We start from the raw sequence: 17,500 nt of genomic DNA on the forward strand, positions 1-17,500 counted from the left end.
TCCAGCGTGCGTATACATATTATACTAAATTATATGGGGAATAATGAGTTAATTGCCTGCTGCTGCTGCTGTTGTTTTTTGTTTTTTAAAGACTTTTTTTCCCTCTTTTTGTTTAACACAATCAAGACGAAATGCTCTTTGTGTACACACAGAACAAAAATAAAAGCGTGGAATTCAAACGTGATTGAGAATGTGTTGATTCCTGTTCCTCTTCTTTAACATAAAACAGAAAAATTACTGTATAAAATCCAAAATATCTTATACATGAAAACACATGATGTATTCAAATGCATTTGTGTGAGGATTTAGGTGTTGAGTTTCATCACAGTTGAATGTGGGTCAACTGTGATAAAACACCAATTAAAATAGCTTCAGGCTTTTACAATGACAGAGCAGTGGCCAGGTTCACTATGGGGGGTGTGTGTGTGTGTGTGTGTGTGTGTGTTGGGGGGCGGGGTGTCTGCGGTCGGCGGTACTGCACGCCTCAGTCACCGGCCCTGGCCCTAATGTGTCTGTCTCTCCGTCAGCCGTGGCAGACAGACACCTCTGACCCTGTTGAGAGGTGTCAAACGGGTTGTCAGGAGGAGTCCTCCAGTACAATCACAGGCCCTCTAATGCATCACCACACGGGCGCTGGCCAGACATGAGAGGCTGCAGCCCAGAGGGCCTGGAGGCAGACAGGTGCGCTGGGGAACACACACACAAAAGCACACAGACACACGCACACACGCACACACACGCACACACGCGCACACGCACACACGTGCACATGCGCACACACGCACACACATGCAATTGTGCATGATTGTGCACAAACACATGCACAAACAAACCCACACACAGAAACCACAAAATACTAACTCCCTGAGTGCGCTCCCTTGTTTGTAATTCAAATACTTAAAAACTACTCATCAAAGCACTTGCCAGCCTAAATTAATCAAAGATACAGACATCTACCAGGAATGGTATTTGGTAATGGTTGTCGATGGTTGTGAATCATCTGCTGAGACCGGTGAGTCTATCTCCAACCTCCTCTGATGGCTAAGATAACCACTAGAGAACAGACTGTGCTCGTCAGCCACACAGACGCCCTGAACCCCGAGTGGGTAAACGTGGGACGAGACGGGGAGGTAGGAATGATTCCATCTCAGAATATGTAACCTGCAGGCCTCCATGCCAAGAATGGGCACCAAACCATTTCATACCGCCGTAGGACCCTGTTGGTTCCCCTAGCGGCTCTGCTCCGACACGCCGTGCATTCCAAACAATTACCCGGCCAGGTTAACAAGTTTATCTTTGATGCACCTTCCAGTGGGATATAGTCGGATTAAAAACGAGGGGGGGGAGGAGGGGGGGGGAATGGAGCAGGGACGCGGGGAGGTGTCCCGTACACGTACGGCAGACATCAATCAACTTCAAAACCAAGCTGCCGGCTGAAACAAAAGCGTCTGATGCGAACGACTTTTATGTGCACAATGTTTCATCTTCTCCACATCAGACGCCAGCCCGGGTTGAGGGCTCGATCCCCTGTTTCCAAGCCGAGAAGCTGCAGCGTGTTAAACGTATAAAATACAAAGTCCTAATCTTCACGTGCTACGCAGGTGACCGCCTTCGGCGAGCGAAGGGGGGCCCCCGGGTTCGGTGTGTGTGTCCTCGTCTGGCTCTGGGGACACTCATCGGAAGTAGGAGACCGCGGTAACCCCGCGTCGGCCCACCGGAGGGAGTACAGCCCGCTGGCACGAACACGGTGTCCCATGTGAACCCACACACTTTGGCAGCGCACCGACCCAACTTACCAACCCCAGATTCCCATCGTCAACACCCCCCCTACCCCCACAACCCCTGTGGACGGATGGGGCCCCCCTGTCTCCGTTGGGAGGAAGTATGTCATTATAGAGCTTGTCCGAACCATCTGTCACGGAGGGGCCTCGACACCTCCCATGACTTCGGCCACTCCGATGTGTTCCACTCCTTCGGGCGGAGTGGTGGGGAATGAAATGAACCGATATTGGTTAGAAGGAGTATATGAATAGCTACAGCCTCGATGGTTCGAATACAAATTAAACATTTGTGTTTCATGTTTTAACGACTCAAATGGCCGCGACCCCCGGCGCCTCGCTTGGCATCGTAGCTTTGCCTCGAAAATACTGTTGAAAACGTTCACCAATGCCGTTTGATTCGTCGTGAAAAAAAGCAAAGAGAAACCTAGCGTATTTAGAACGCGCTGAATATCGAATCGGAACGCTTCGTGAGCTTACCCCGGGGCGGAGTGCAAAATGTTATGTAAATCCCCTTAACGACCTTTTCAGACGGCCGACAATCGCCGCACAAAGCTGATTGGCAGCCAGCACTGTGGCGCACATTTATTCTTTGCCCTGGCCTGTCTCTCCCTGCAGCGCCCCCTACTGTGAGAGGCGTGGGGTACGGTGCCCAGAGGCCCTTGCTGCCAGCGTGGATCCGCTCATGGCAGCGGTCCGGGTCGTTTTAATAATGTTTGGTTTGTTTCCCCTATTTCCCATCGCCCTTGGGCCAGTGCCCGACCTGTAATCCAGTACATGAAACCCAACGGGAGGTATCGTATGCCTGTCCCTCCGAGTTTCAGCCCGGTCTGGCCTGATCCTCGGCTGCATTGTTGGAACTCACCCTGTTGCGTATTAGTTTGCTCCTCATCATAAGCGTGATGATTGCTCTTCAACGCCTGACCCCCCCCCCCCCCCCCCCCCCCCCCCCCCCCGCCTAGCCTCGCCTTTGGTGTGATGCTCCGATTTTTTTTAACTTGTGAAGAAGAAGAAGTAGACGATTCGGCGCATAGGCTCATATAAAATGAACACACTCTTATGCAAACACGGATTTACTTGCTGCTGGGGTATATACACACGTGGCGCACACACACACACACACACACACACACACAAAGGCACGCACACACACACACACACACACACACACAACAGAGCAGTGTTTCCCAAGCCTTTGGCTGTGTGTTGTTATCCTCTCTAGTCCCGAGCTCAGAGGGGAGCAAGGCCCCTACTGAGAGCCTAACCCGCTTCCTACTGCGAGGCATGTTTGGGGCCTTGGCGCCGATGCTCCATTCAACTGCCTGAAGACAAGCCCTGCTCCCTACTGCTTGGTCACCCATAAATTTGCTTTGATTTGGCCATGACTGACTCAGCAACCTGAAAGCATTTCATAAGTGATGACATACTTGATGTCTCAGAAGGACCCCCTCCCCTTGATGCATTCCTAATCTATACTTTCTTTGAGAAGGGGGAGAACCTTACGATGGGATGTTGGGAGGCCTACAGTAGCTGGCCGGGCAGGGCCTCTGACCCCATACATAGATATAGGTGTTCACATTGTCCCCTTCTCCCCCCCCCGAGAGAGAGAGAGAGAGAGGGAAGAGAGAGAGCGAGAGAGATGTTTGCGCATGCGTCTGCGTATGAGGGGGATAAATGTTTTTCACAAGCAAGAAAATCTGAATTTGTTTGTTTGCATTTTTTGTTCGCACGAGTGAGGGTGTGTGTGTGTGTGTCTGTGTTTGTGTGTGTGTGTATGTGTGTGTGTGTGTGTGTGTGTGTGTGTGTGTGTGTGTGTGTTTGTGTGTGCCTGCCTGCCTGCGTGCATGCGTGCGTGCGTGTGTGCGTCTTGCGTGCATGTGTGTGTGCGTGTGTGTAAGTGATATATATATCCACCCCCTGTCTTCACATCACAACTGACAGTGCCTACTGAGATATGAGGCGGCAAAGGGAGATCAAAACATGGATATTCGGCGCCGTCGGCCGTTCGGACCCTAGTGGATTTGGCTGAACCTCTTGGATAATCCGGACGGTATGTCGGAAGGGAATTGTCTGAATTTTTCAGGGCATCTTTTTTTATGGCTTTCTTAGACACCAGGATGGCCATATGGATTGGCGTTCCACAGTGGATATGGATTAGGTATGGACCTTACTGGGAGTGAACTTTTCTTTGAATTTACAATCAGGTGAGATCCTTGTCAAACAACAAGGCTATGTGATGTGTTGCTTGGGAGATTCTGAAATATTTAAGTGTGAGCGAACAGCTCCTTTTATCCATATTTATGAATGGCGTCACTGCTTGAACTAAGCCATTTAAGTGGAGATACACTCGTTTGTGGATTTAACAAGTCACATCGCAGGTGCATTTCCGCCAAACCCCCCTAGCAGTTGCACCTTACCTTACAACCTGCACCTGTGCTCTTTCTCTGAGCGTGAGGGGTGTCTGTGTGTGTGTGTGTGTGTGTGTGTGTGTGTGTGTGTGTGTGTGTGTGTGTGTGTGTGTGTGTGTGTGTGTGTGTGTGTGTGTGTGCGTGTGTGTGTGTGTGTGTGTATGGGGTGGGGTGGGGGGGGGGTCATGTACAGAACGCCGGGGGAAGGAGTTTGGTGGATCAGCTTTGTGGCGAGACCTCCCTCAGACAGGACTTTGCGGCTTGATTGAAAAAATGGATGTGGCCTCCAGCTATAAGGTAAAGCCTGACCTGGAGTAAGTTGCCTACGATTTAACCCTGTGGAAACCCAGCCTTACACCCGTGGTTACAAAACTTGTTTTTTTGCATTGATTTTATTAAGAAAGAAAAAGGAACTAATGTGTATAACTGATAACGAGAGAGAAATTAATAAGGGACCAACTAAAGAAATATAATGGAAGGAATTTTCTAGGAGAAAGATGTAATTTAAGGAAAGGAAATTGAAATTGATGGAGAAGATGACCATGCATGGCACGACCAGGTTACATTTTTTTGTATTTTTTTGCAAATATTTTGTAACAATTTAAAGAATACATGATTTTATCTAGATATTGTGTAGAATAATTTATGACATGCGCTGCGTAAAACCCCTGCATACATTTGTTCAGTGATAGTTAAGTTTACAGTAATATATGCAATTGTGTTTGAGGAATTCCAGTTGACATATCCTGCTGGGTTTTACTTTGCCTTAAGAGAGAGAGGGAGAGAGAGAGAGAGAGAGAGAGAGAGAGAGAGAGACAGAGAGAGAAAGACAGAGAGAGAGAAAGACAGAGAGAGAGAAAGACAGAGAGAGAGAGACAGAGACAGAGAGAGAGAGAGAAAGACAGAGAGAGAGAAAGACAGAGAGAGAGAGAGAAAGACAGAGAGAGAGAGAGACAAAGACAGAGAGAGAGAGAGAGAGAGAGAGAGAGAGAGAGAGAGCGAGTACTATAACAATTATTAAAACCAATTGAGGGTGAAACTTGAAATGAAATGTTCTAAACGAAATAGGTAAATCCACAACCATCTTAAAGGAAAATTGTATGACACAATATCTTTGAGCACAGGAAAATAAAACAGTTGTCGGGCAAAGTGTACGCTGAATGCTTTCCCCCCAAGCAGTTGGCAGGACATAACCACAAATTATGATGGCAGAGCGAGACGTCATTATAAGTGTTCACTGTGTGGTCCGTCCCTAACCAGACCCCCTTCTCCCCTCCTGCTGCCCCCTCTGCTGGGGGTGGGAAGCATAGTTGACCCTGGTTAAAATTCAACCGGCCCAACAATACGGCCCAGCTAGAAGTTTCCTTAATGACCTGCATCATGAATCAAGTGTGAAAGTGAGAGCCAGGCAGTTAGGAGCCGCCGCTGGAGTTTCATTTAACCCTAAATAGTTTCAAGGAAATTGAACAAGAGAATACAATGAGAAAGAGATAATTATTTGTTGTTATTTAGAGGGGCGACCATTTTGTAAGGCTATCATGAGTGTCATTTTGTAGCCGATAAAGTGTGAAGCCATTGTTATTGCCCTGGTGGAATGGGGCTATATTTCCTTCCATGCTCCCACAAAAAGGTCAGCGTTTAGGGTGAGACGCAGTAGCCTACAGAACCCCCGGGGTGTGAAAGAACCCAACAAAAGAGAGTGAAACCCAGTGCTTAATAGTTAGGTAAAGGTATAAAAATCAATAGGTCTACTGCTGTATCACACACACACACACACAAACACACACACACACACACACACACACACACACACACACACACACACACACACACACACACACACACACACACACACACACACTCACACACACACAGCATTTCCTTAAACTAGAATTAGAAAAGTGATTGTAGATTTGATTAAGAGGGAAATCTTCCATACTTTTCACCTTATTATTAAAAGATGTAAAAACAATGTTACGCTTTATTCAGTGTACGCCTTCTACTTAAATATATGTGTACAAGTCAAAAGATTACGGGAATTTACAATTTATATGGCTATTATCTGACATTGAAATTAAGTTTTTGATTTTTTAATTCATACATAACTATCAGGTCAAAAAGACCAACTTTGAAACGAACGAATTATTATTGTCATGATATCAATACATTTTTCAAACGTGAAACAACGTGTCATCTTGCCCCCTTAATTAAAAGTTTAAGGCATGTTCTTCCTGCACTATATAGTATTGACCTCCAGCACTGCGGGGGGCAGCAATGCGCCTGCGCCCTCCGGGCCCGCCGGGAATACCCGAGCTCTGACGTGTCAAAACATCGCCATTTTCTTGACGGAAGGATACGCCTTGAAGAGAAAAACAAACACACAACTGTAAGTGAAAAGTATTTTATAACCGTGATCGAGCTTTTGAAACAACGTCATATTCTAAATTAAGTTAAGCGAGCAGTGTGGTCACTCGGCGGTGTCTGTGACAAAACTGCCGCAAAAACGAGTTTAATCGACTTTCGGTGCGACGCTAACGTTAGCCTAGCGGAAGCGAAGAGGGCGAGTGTTTCACTCGGATCCACTCAGACGACTCCCAAACTAAACCTACAGATCGACCTGTGGCACGTCCAAATATACATACATACACATAAAAATACAGCGATATGATGTGTGAATGAACTGAAATTAGACGTTAAAAGCGAGATCAAGTTCAGCATTAGCAAGGGTGTTGTGTAATTCAGTGAGTGTTACTCAATAGACCAGCGGCCCCAAGTCCCTGTAGAGTGGGTCCCCCGTCTCTCCCGTGTCCCCATGGGGATAATGTGAGTGAGGTGGATATAGAATATTGCTCAATAACCCAGGGGCCCCAGGTCATTGCAGAGTGGGTCTCCCTCTCCCATGCCCCCCCATGTGTCCATGTGGGTAGGGGGGCTGATGTCAGTGGATTGTGGATTTACAGTGTTGTGATGCTTTTAGGGATATAATATAACCTACATATATTATAACCTAATCTTTGTTGTGTACGGGGAATGGGTTAACCTAACAGCTGTAAGTGCTTGGCACTTGTTGTACCGGCAGCGACATATTGTTTCTCTTTCTTCTGAGACATTTACTTATTGTAAGTCGCGTTGGATAAAAGGCTCTGCTAAATGCCCTCAATGTAAATGTCTTCAGAATCGTCCATCCCTGCATTACTCTGGTTCTGGTATTTGCCGTATTGTGTGACACAACTGTGTGTATAAAACTTGCATTTATTTTACAGGAAGTGCCACTGTATTTAATAATGCGTGGTTGTACTATATATATATTTTTTTATTTTTGCTCTCGCAGGTTTCTTGAAGACCGCCATCAACTGCTGCCATCATGGGGAATTTCTTTGGTAGTTTGTTTAGTTTTCTGAATAAGAAGGAGATGAGGATCCTCATGGTCGGGCTGGACGCCGCTGGAAAGACGACGATATTGTACAAACTCAAGCTTGGTGAAATCGTGACAACCATCCCCACCATAGGTAAGGCAGTTCTGACTTACCTGAAGTGTGGACAGCAGTAGGAGGCGGGCTGTGTAATTTGGCTTTGGGCAGAGGCAGGGATGGAAACCTTTAAAGTAGCTGCAAATAAATACATTTGAAATGTCAGGTCACTTTAATAATTATCAATCAACAAGGTATTTGTTCAGATATTTGTGTAAAAAACGTGGAATCCTCTGCATATTCTAGAGTTTATTAATTGACTCTGGTGTGGTGCTCAGATTTGGACAATTGCTTTCCTCGCTCGATGGCATGCCCCTTACATTGAAGTGTCTGCATTAAGTCTAAATAGTCAATAAGCATATCCAGGACATCATGTCTTGCCTCCCCCCATTGATAAAAAATAATTATAGAGAGAGAGAGAGAGAGAGAGAGAGAGAGAGAGAGAGAGAGAGAGCCTCTGAATTGCATAATTGCAACACTATAATTTATACTTGGGTATTCCTGTTACCATTTGTGTAAACTTTTTCTTAAAGCGAGCAAAACATGTTTGTGTTGTGCTCTCCGCAGGTTTTAACGTAGAGACGGTGGAGTACAAGAACATCAGCTTCACTGTCTGGGACGTCGGGGGTCAAGACAAAATCCGACCACTGTGGCGCCATTACTTCCAGAACACTCAGGGTCGGTCGCCCCCCCCCCCCCACCCCATCATTAACACACAAGAGATAATGGAGAATCTGCTGTTTATAATATAACAAAAAAAGTGTTCTAATATTTGTTGCTGTTGCAGGTCTGATCTTCGTTGTGGACAGCAACGACAAAGAGCGAGCGACAGAGGCCCACGAGGAGCTGATGAGGATGTTGTCGGAAGACGAGCTGCGTGATGCCGTGTTGTTAGTGTTCGCCAACAAACAGGCAAGTGGTGTTCCTCTCATGAAACAGACATGCGTCCAAGCCATGTTTGTATGATACCCTGAAGTATTACATTAACATTTCGGGCATTCAGCAGACGCTTTTATACAAAGCGTACATTTGTCAGAAGAAAGAGAAACGATATCTCGCTGTCGGTGCAGTAAGGAAGTTACCGCCATACACAGGTTTTCATCCGAGGTGCTAGTGTGGATGTCCGTGCATCTTCATTTGCTCATTCGTCGGGTGGTGCTTCTTCTTTCTCTTCAGGATCTCCCAAATGCAATGACATCCGCAGAACTCACAGACAAGTTGGGGCTCCACTCGCTGCGCCACAGAAACTGGTACATCCAGGCCACGTGCGCCACCAGCGGGGACGGCCTGTACGAAGGCCTGGAGTGGCTGTCAAACCAGCTGAAGAAACAGAAATAACTCCTCCGCGTCTCGTCCTGTACTCCGTCTCCCCACCCCGCCTTCTCTACTCCCGCTCATTTGACAAAAATGAGGTTTTAACTCCAACCGCAAAGAAAATGTCCTGCAAGCTGCCCTCGATTACTATGTAATTACAACAGACACGTAAGAATGGGATGAGATCTATTCTTGTAAAGGCATTCACATTTCGTAGTACTTTATATATAGGGCTGTTCATGTAGACTTGAAGGTGTATTTAAGAATAAATTATCGTGTTAATTTATCCTGTTTTTCTGCCTCTGGTCTGGGCAGTTGACTAAGGAAGAAATAAACAAGTTCTTATTATTTTATTGGGCCATTAGATGGTGTGCAAACTGGAGCACTCAAACAGGGGGCAGCATCAAAAACGTACTGGAACATAAAAATCACACTACTCAAGACCTAAAGGTTTACCTCTCCACACAAAAGGCCCCCCGATAGCCAGTTCAGTCACTACATTTAAAGAGAACAAGCACTGGCATTACCTTGTTATGTGTACTGGGAGATTTCTCGGTTCCGCATGAACAGAACTTCTGTGAACCCTTCAGCTTTTTTGAAACGCAGTTCCTCAACTGTGGGCTTGAATCCAAACTATCTGCGCCCGCTCTGGGTGTGAACGGAGAGGCAGAGAATAGCCAGCATTCGTCTTTTGGGTTTGTATGACTCAGGTTTTAAATGTGCTGCAAAGCCTTTGCAATATACACAAATGAGCAAAGCGTGCATGACATGCTGTGTGTATGTGTGTATCTCATCGGAAAACATAAGTTATTTTTTTACATCGTAATGGTGGCACAATAACTGCCGCGCTGTCGCAGCTGCACATTGAAAACGTCAAAATAACCAAATGCACAGCCCTCCATTGTACATACTATAACACTACGGGAAATAATTGGTGTCGTCACATGAGACATGCATCCTGGAATACATGCCTATATAAAGACAGCACCTGGTGGGCAAAATGTCGATTAAGGTATTTAGGTGGCATTTAAAATGAGTTTGCGCTTAACATTTCGTTTTAGGGTTTCTCTTGCACAAGCCCTTGGGACAAACCAGAAGCTGCACTTCTGCCCCTCAGATCCCCAACACATGTTGCCTCTTTTTTGTCTTTCAAGCTTTTCAATCTACTGGTGTGGGTGTTTTTATTGCTTTGGAGCAGTCTCTAGTAGTGCTTTAAAACACTTGATGATTGATAAAAGCCTAAAATGTTTGAAACTGTTCAAATTTTTTGTATGTACGGTTGTACGGTTACTTAAGCTTTTGTTTTTTGTGAGGAAAAGGCACTGTTATTAAAATGATCTTAAATATCCATTTGCATTTTTATCTTTTATTAGTCATTACAATGTATGTAATGACTTCATTTTCGGTTGGAAGGAAGATGGGGTTTGAAGATGAAAAGGGGAAGACTACTTAAAAAAACATTTGTTTCTCGCTTCTTGACATGTAATGAAAAGCTATACACGTTATGGTTCAAACCCTGAAGTTTGAACCCCTGATACAGAGCTCAAGGTGAATAGTCTTTGGGACCCTAACAAGAACTCCTTGCTTCCTAACGGGACGTAGCAGTGAAGCCACCATCTTTCCCCCCTGCTGAGCCAAGTTCTGACCTGGGACGCAACCGGTGGCTCCAAAGTGAAAGCAAAAGCACAACCTAGCATGCACAGGATCTAAAAGGTGAAAGGGGGGAGGGGGGGGGGGGGGGGGGGGGGGGAGGGGAGGAAAGCCCGCTGGGTGGCAATCTAGAGCGTTCTTTCACGTTGATTAGGCTGCTATGGTTAACGCAGCCAGGCCTGTAAAACATGGAGGCAGAGTGGTGGTCGTGGACCCAGAGGCGAGCCCGTCCTGGGACCCTTACAGGGTGGCTTTGTCTGGCCTCCTCTCCTGCTGCTCCATGGTGCAGGGTGGGTGTGTGTGTGTGTGGTGGTCCTGACGCGGCCCGGCCATATAAAAAAAAAAAAAAGGACCAGCCGGGTTTTTCGCACTCCTCTTTGTGAATGCCTTGCTCTTTTTTAGTGCACCCCCCAGGTGCCAGCCAGCAGAATGCCCTCTTTCAGAGCAATTCAAGGCAAATGCAAACACTACACTCTATTATGACTAGTGGAGTGCATTCCAATGGTATCTTACCAGTCGCAGCGCTGGGCCCGTAACAGGGGAGGACAATGGGGCAGTGGCATGATAGAAGGGTGAGAGAAAGGGACATGGGGCTGCCGAGTGGTACGAAAGACACAATGCGCTGCAGCATCGCGTCTAGCATGGCTATCCCCAGAAATCATGGGAGGACTTTATAAAACAAAATAAGTTTAGAAAAAGTAAGCAATATTTCAATCACACCATTGACGCCAATAGTCATTTTAAGCATTTATTAAAATTATTGAAAAATAAGATGTCTGATGATGCATGTCTTCAGTAAATAAAAAAATTAAAATCAACCCAGCAGTTCCCCGAGTTTGTGCCCGAGTGGAACACATCCACTGGTACACACACCAACGGTCAGGTGGTCTGTGGGGGGCCGGAGGGCTCATTATCCCGTCCAGAGTGTTGTGTGTGTCTCCGAGGGGAAGGGTGGCGGGCTACATCAGTCGTCAGAGTCGGTGTCGTGGCGTCGCCTGTGGCTCTGTGTGCTAGCCACAGGGGTCACCTTGCCACCGCCTCTGTTTCGGGGGACGTGGGACCCCCCGTCGGAGGAGTCTGTGTCGTGTCGCCGCTGGCGACGGGGAAGGGAGGAGGGGGGGCGCTCGGCCTTTGCCTCCCCCCTTGAATAGCTGTCATGGGGTCTGGCTCCACTCTGACTGTGGCATGATGGATTATGATGATGGTGGTCCTTTCTGTGCCTGAAGAGTAAAAGGAAGCAAACAATCAATGATATGGACCTGGCGGGGGTCAGTTAAGCCGATGCGGGCCTGCGGTTGAAGAGGCTGCCTCCAGAAGTCTATCATTCATGACATACCGCAACAAAAAAAATGTCAACCAGCCATTGTAGGTTAATATGGCCTAAGGTCATGATTAACCACTAACTGAGCCCTGACTTAAAAAAATCCAATTATACACACTATTTGGTGTGCATGCATAAACACAAACAAAAAAAAACCTGGTAGAACTTTTGGTGTCTGTGTAAATTGAATGTCTTTCAGATTGTTCTTTACGGCGGTGTCGCTGAATCCCTGGAACTCCGTGTTAAAAAACAAAAAAGGTCTCGACAGTGCTCCAGTGCCCTCTAGTGGCGACTGTCTCAAGGAATTTCTGCTCCTGCTAAAATATATTAAAGTGGTATGAAACCTTTTCCTGTGGTCATCTGAATCTGAAGAAGACAAGTCTTTTCTTTGCCTTTTCTTCTTTTCCTTCTTCCTCTTTTTCTCCTTTTTGCTCTTCTTTTCCTTCTTCTTTTTTTTGCCCTCATGTCTTTGAAAGGAGAAGCAACAGTTGGATGCTTGCATTTTTCCCGATACGGAAGTGGAAGATGTGGATGAAATAGTTAAGTGTTCACGTAGGTGCCACTCACCCTGTCTCCTTATCTACACCCTCACTCGGCTGTTTGGTCGAGGCTTCAGGATTAGCCTCCGTTTTGTGATGCTGCAACAAAATCAAAATTAAATTAATTTTAACTTTAAGTTACATTTATTTCTTTGTATGTATTTTGAAGAGGAGTGGTCATTAACTCGTTACTTCTTACATTTTAATTGCACTACTAGGAACAGAATGCTGGTTACTTAATAGAGGAAACTTCTATTTTAATGATTTTTTTGCTTTGTTTAAGATAAAATATATATCCAGTCACTTACGGTGAAGACAGACAAGCCCATTTTTGCAGCCTCCTTCTCCTTTTCTGAGAGCAGGATTTTCCTTGATCCTGTACTGTGGATGGAAACACACTTAAGGACACTTCAATCACAGCTCCCTAGAGCAGCTCAATATTCCTCCGGCACTGTATCAAGTGGCACTTTAAACCAGTTTCATACAACAAAAATAACTACATTATAGAGTGGCTTATATTACAGATTTATTGTTTGATTCAATAGAGACTCCATAGCTTAAGCTATTGTTTTAGCTATTTTATAAAGTAGAATGTTGTGTAAATTAGACCATTGCTAGTACAGGAAAAAGTGGAATGAAGTGAATAGCGCTGCTCAGGGAAGAAGTCTGTGTTTACGTACATTTAGCTAGATACTTATGGCTTTACCCACACTACACGAGTCTGGGAACAATTAAAAGTCAGGCAGATTCCAGAATCTGCAGTTTCTGTTGGGCAGGTTTGAAGAAATCATGTAGCTTGGCTGTGTTTTACCCATAATTCCTTGTAAATGGCATGCATCACAATTAGCTTTATACCATGGTCTGGGTGAATACTCGATTCTGATTGGCTGCAGGGTGTGCATTAACCCCTAATATACGGACACCTGCTAAGTAGTTCCAGTCAAATTTTCTGTTCAGCTTTCAAAACGAGGGCTGGTAAATTGTGAAAAATGCATTAAACTGTCATCAGAAAACGCGGTTATATGCTATAGACCCTATAGTATCTGTGATATAAAGGCTGGGACGAATGTCAAATTATAAATATGTACAATGCATAACTTTAGCTCTCTGGCTCATAGCTGAGTGGACTAGAATAACTCCCGTTGCCAAATCGTAGCTAAGGTCCGTCCTTATTTACTAGACTGAACAACGTTTCCGTAGCATAAGAACCTTAGGAGAGGGTAATGATTGTTTCAGGTATTAGTCAAACCCTCAGGCGTTACCAGGGAAACAAAGTTATGGCTTGTGAAAAACTTTATATTTGGATTGTAAAACGTATGAAAATATAAATGAATAGTCTTAATTTATTTTCTTTGGCAAGTGACCATGGTATAAGCGAGATAACGCCATTCGAGGTGTCCATTATCAGGAATTAATGGACTTCGCGGAGGCAACCGCGTTGCCCATTAATTCCCGATAATGGACACCTCGTCGGGCATTATCCTTTACTTAACTTGCTTTAAAAGCACCTAATAATAGACTAGATAGTAAGAAGATTGAATGAGATAATAACCTGGAGCTGCCCAGGCCGGAGATACGGTCAACATCTCTCTCCTCTCCAGCAGGGTCCTCCCTCCTGCACACATCTGCAAAGTCCTGGGGCAGGAAAGGTAACAATTCAGGGAGTAAGAGACCAATCACCTGTTTAAAACATCACAGTTATACTTTGAGCACCTGATCACAACATTGCTTACCTCTTTGGTCAAGCCAGTGGGTTGCCTCTTTATATTTTTGTGCCCTCTGAAAGAAAACAAAAGAACATTTTAATTGGTCTTGAGCACTTGTTGTGACTTTCTTAATTACAGATCTGTTTCTAATTCCAATGATCATCCCGATCCAGACTAGAGTTGTTCCGATACTGATACCAGTATCGGAAAGGTCTCAGATACTGCCTAAAATGCAGTATCGGGTATCAGCGAGTCTATGCGCCGATCCCATCACGTGACTAGCTCCTTTACTACACAGGTAGAGAACATCACAGACACGTGTAGTGTTTGATGCGTTCGTTAGCGGTCCGAGGTGGAATGTCAGAATGGGAAACAAGTCATCTCTGACCTACGTGCGTTCGAGCTACCAAGACGGAAAACATGGATGTATAGAAGCTTAACTACAAAAATACATAATATGTGTTATCACAACTATAGATTAGAAATGTAAATGATCTAGTTCTGTTATATTTTTTTAATTGTCGATAGTAAGTGAACTGACTGTGAATTGCTGTCATCGCAAGAGAACCCTTCAATAAGAACCAGTGGTAGTAGTATTCACAATGCTAGATGCTGTATCAGTATATACTCGGTATCGGCCAACACTCAAGTTCAGGAATCAGTATCGGAAGGAATGAAATGGTATGGGAACATCTCTAATCCAGAGGTTGGTTCCACTCACAGTGCAGCCAGTAGGGCCTCATGCTCCGCGGCTTTGACCGCAGCCAGCTCCTCCTCCCTGGTCAGAGGTGTCCCGTCCTTCTTGTCTCTGGCGTACCATGACAGGTCCTTTCCCTTCTGCCAGCGACCGACTGGGGCCATCAAAGAGTTCCCTGAACATAGCAGAGCGCCACCGATCGAATGGTTCATTAAGCGCAATTAAGGCGGACAAATCATGAAGTGGCATTTCAAGGGGGGAGAGCTATTTTGCAATGACAACATGTTATATTTCTATGGGGAATTAATGGAGTGCAATACGAACAGGGTGATAAACAGGTAAAGAACAGCAAGGCATTCAACGTAATGCATTGTGACAATGAAAGTAAAGAGTGCATGTAGTAAGTGCAATGCCCTGATCCATGGGGGGGGGCTAGGCTATAGTGGCAGTACGGTCTAGTGTAGTGTATTACAATATGGGCACAAAACGTGGAAAAGGGCAGTCAGGGCTAAACCTCCTCTCTGAACGCAACAGCAGCACGTGTGATCCACAACGTGTAGTTCCTAGTTCTAGATCAGACCTGCCCGTTTAGGTATTATGGTTTGGGGGGAATATTGCCAAAAATAAACGACACGTAAGCGTGGGGCAATCACACAAAAAGGAGGGCGGCATCTGCGGGCGTCTCACACTGCAGAGGTGCAGACAGTGGGTTGCTCAAGGGTTCAGATCAGTCGCGTCAGGGGTCAGAGAGCTCCTCGTTTCGGGCTATTCGACCAATCAAAGCGAGTTGTGATGAGGAACCTGAGCCGCGTGGACAAGGGTATGGAAAATAAGAAAATGTGATGCATTTTTATTGAAGCCTGTGTTCCTACATTTATTGAAGCGAGTGTTATCAATGGGCATCCCGATCACGATCGAGTACTGCTATTCGCGCCTGTGTGCATTTAATCATAAAATAAATCAGAATAGCAACATGGGCTAGTGCTAACGATAGCATCGACACAAACAAACACACACACACACACACTCACCTAGATAGTTCTCTCGGTGCTTGTCGCCCTTCACGTCGTCCCAGTTGAACTGGTCCTGGCCCCCACGCACGCCGCCGGACCGCGACGCCCCGAACATCTCGGCGGTTCTCCGGGCTTCTCTCTCAGGGACCGCGGTGGTGCAGCGGTGCTAGCCGGCTATAGGTTCACTCGAGCGGTGGTGATCACTAGGCCCGCGGGTCGCTCATCCGGGGAGTTTACACACCGTCGTCACTCGGCGCTCTTCGGGATGCGTAGGGCGGATTGTTGACTTTATTGATTACTGGTACTAGAGTGTGTGCCGTTTCTACACTTCTACTTACCGACTGTCACAGGTCGTTTCGTTTAAGATAATGTACGCGACGGAGGCGGACGGGTGAGGCTGATTGTAACGTCCCGTGTCTGCACCTTTCTTTGCATATTACGTGAGTTGCGTGCTTTATGCGCCTTGTGTTTCGTGTTTTAACCAGAATCCAGAGTCTAATAGATAAACCGAGAGTGTAAACTCTAAAAAGGGTGTGTCGGTGATGCGACCCCCGCCTATTTAATGTATCCGACGCTGCGGCCCGTGATGATGACGTGAGATCATCATGTGCTGCGGGCCGCTCTCTCTCCGGGCTCTCCGGTGATCGCTCCTCTCACAACCAAAGCTCCCAGAGGAGAGTAAGGTCCACCGGGTATACTGTCTACTCGGATTAAAGCTGTCGCTGATGTACATGAGACATTTCTCCAGGCTCTTTTCAGGTATGAAGGCGCTGTGTCGTTTTGCTCCCCTCCGCTGGGGGTCTGTTCTCACCCCGCACGCGATCAGCGGTTCCTGGTTTGAGCTGTGGTGGCTAGAGATGGGATGATGAGGGTTGATTATGATTATTGTCGATGCTGTTTGTGACTTAATCCCAGCTCAGTCAGGGTTGTTGTGTTGCTTTGTGATTTGTGGTTAATCGAGAATGCAAGCATTAAATGTGAGGTGATTTATCTTGGTTATGGCATACGAGGTTGAGTTTAACATAGGTAGGATAATGAATAGAAAATAGCAACAGGTATGCACATATACTCTGTGGATACCTAAACAAAAGAAACTACGTTTAATTATGGCCTGCCGACGTTATTGTCTTATTTTCTCCAGATATTTGTAATCTCAATTGTAATTGATTTCCATGAGAGAAGTTAAGGCCATGTTAACCTATGCTGGGTTGTGTCACAAGGGTTTGGACATGGGGTTAAATGGTTAATTGAAACCCACTCGTTCCATTGCATGCCCCTGATTTCCGTCTCACAGTTTGTTTGGAGAAGCTCCTGCACTATAATTGCATGTACTCCTTTACATTCTTCTATGTCGATATTTGTTGCAATGCACACGACATTTGATTGGAAGGCCTAATTGGATTATAACTTGTCAAAATGGGTATTTGTTTTATTATACAGTGTTCAGTCCATGAATGTCTACATTACAGCATAGGGGTCATTGAGTCAGTATAGACAAGGGGTCAGGAACCCATGGCCTTTCAGAACAAAAGAGTTACTTGACTTTTGCAGTGATTGAATCTGGCTGAAATAAATCAGAATCCTCAATCAGTCGATCATAAACA

The 17,500-nt window shown here is 45.7% G+C and overlaps 3 protein-coding genes across 5 annotated transcripts in view; 2 read left to right on the forward strand and 1 right to left on the reverse strand.

Moving 5' to 3' along the window:
• Positions 1-6,518: 6,518 nt before the first annotated feature.
• arf1 (ADP-ribosylation factor 1) lies at positions 6,519-10,318 on the forward strand. Its single transcript, XM_079750814.1, has 5 exons — positions 6,519-6,572; positions 7,518-7,695; positions 8,224-8,334; positions 8,444-8,568; positions 8,833-10,318. The coding sequence occupies exons 2-5, from the start codon at positions 7,551-7,553 to the stop codon at positions 8,992-8,994; spliced, it is 543 nt and encodes a 180-aa protein (XP_079606940.1). The 5' UTR covers positions 6,519-6,572; positions 7,518-7,550; the 3' UTR covers positions 8,995-10,318.
• A 1,036-nt stretch (positions 10,319-11,354) lies between these two features.
• On the reverse strand, positions 11,355-16,048 carry cUnh1orf35 (chromosome Un C1orf35 homolog). Its single transcript, XM_079751520.1, has 8 exons — positions 15,915-16,048; positions 14,908-15,058; positions 14,214-14,259; positions 14,033-14,115; positions 12,789-12,861; positions 12,509-12,579; positions 12,286-12,408; positions 11,355-11,840 (listed from the first exon to the last, which is right to left on the reverse strand). The coding sequence occupies exons 1-8, from the start codon at positions 16,009-16,011 to the stop codon at positions 11,585-11,587; spliced, it is 900 nt and encodes a 299-aa protein (XP_079607646.1). The 5' UTR covers positions 16,012-16,048; the 3' UTR covers positions 11,355-11,584.
• The window catches only part of guk1a (guanylate kinase 1a), a 10,376-nt gene continuing 8,432 nt past the window's right edge, over positions 15,557-17,500 (forward strand). Inside the window, exon 1 of one of the 3 annotated variants that reach the window (XM_079751522.1) lies at positions 15,557-15,703. In XM_079751522.1, the coding sequence (XP_079607648.1) occupies positions 15,676-15,703 (28 nt within the window). In that variant the 5' untranslated portion in view covers positions 15,557-15,675. Of the gene's footprint in view, positions 15,704-16,195; positions 16,337-16,383; positions 16,656-17,500 lie in introns of those variants that run through there. The other 2 variants (XM_079751523.1, XM_079751521.1) reach the window with 2 other exon arrangements.

The sequence above is a fragment of the Pollachius pollachius genome, assembly GCF_949987615.1.
Source record: "Pollachius pollachius genome assembly, chromosome: 14".
Lineage (NCBI taxonomy): Eukaryota > Metazoa > Chordata > Actinopteri > Gadiformes > Gadidae > Pollachius > Pollachius pollachius.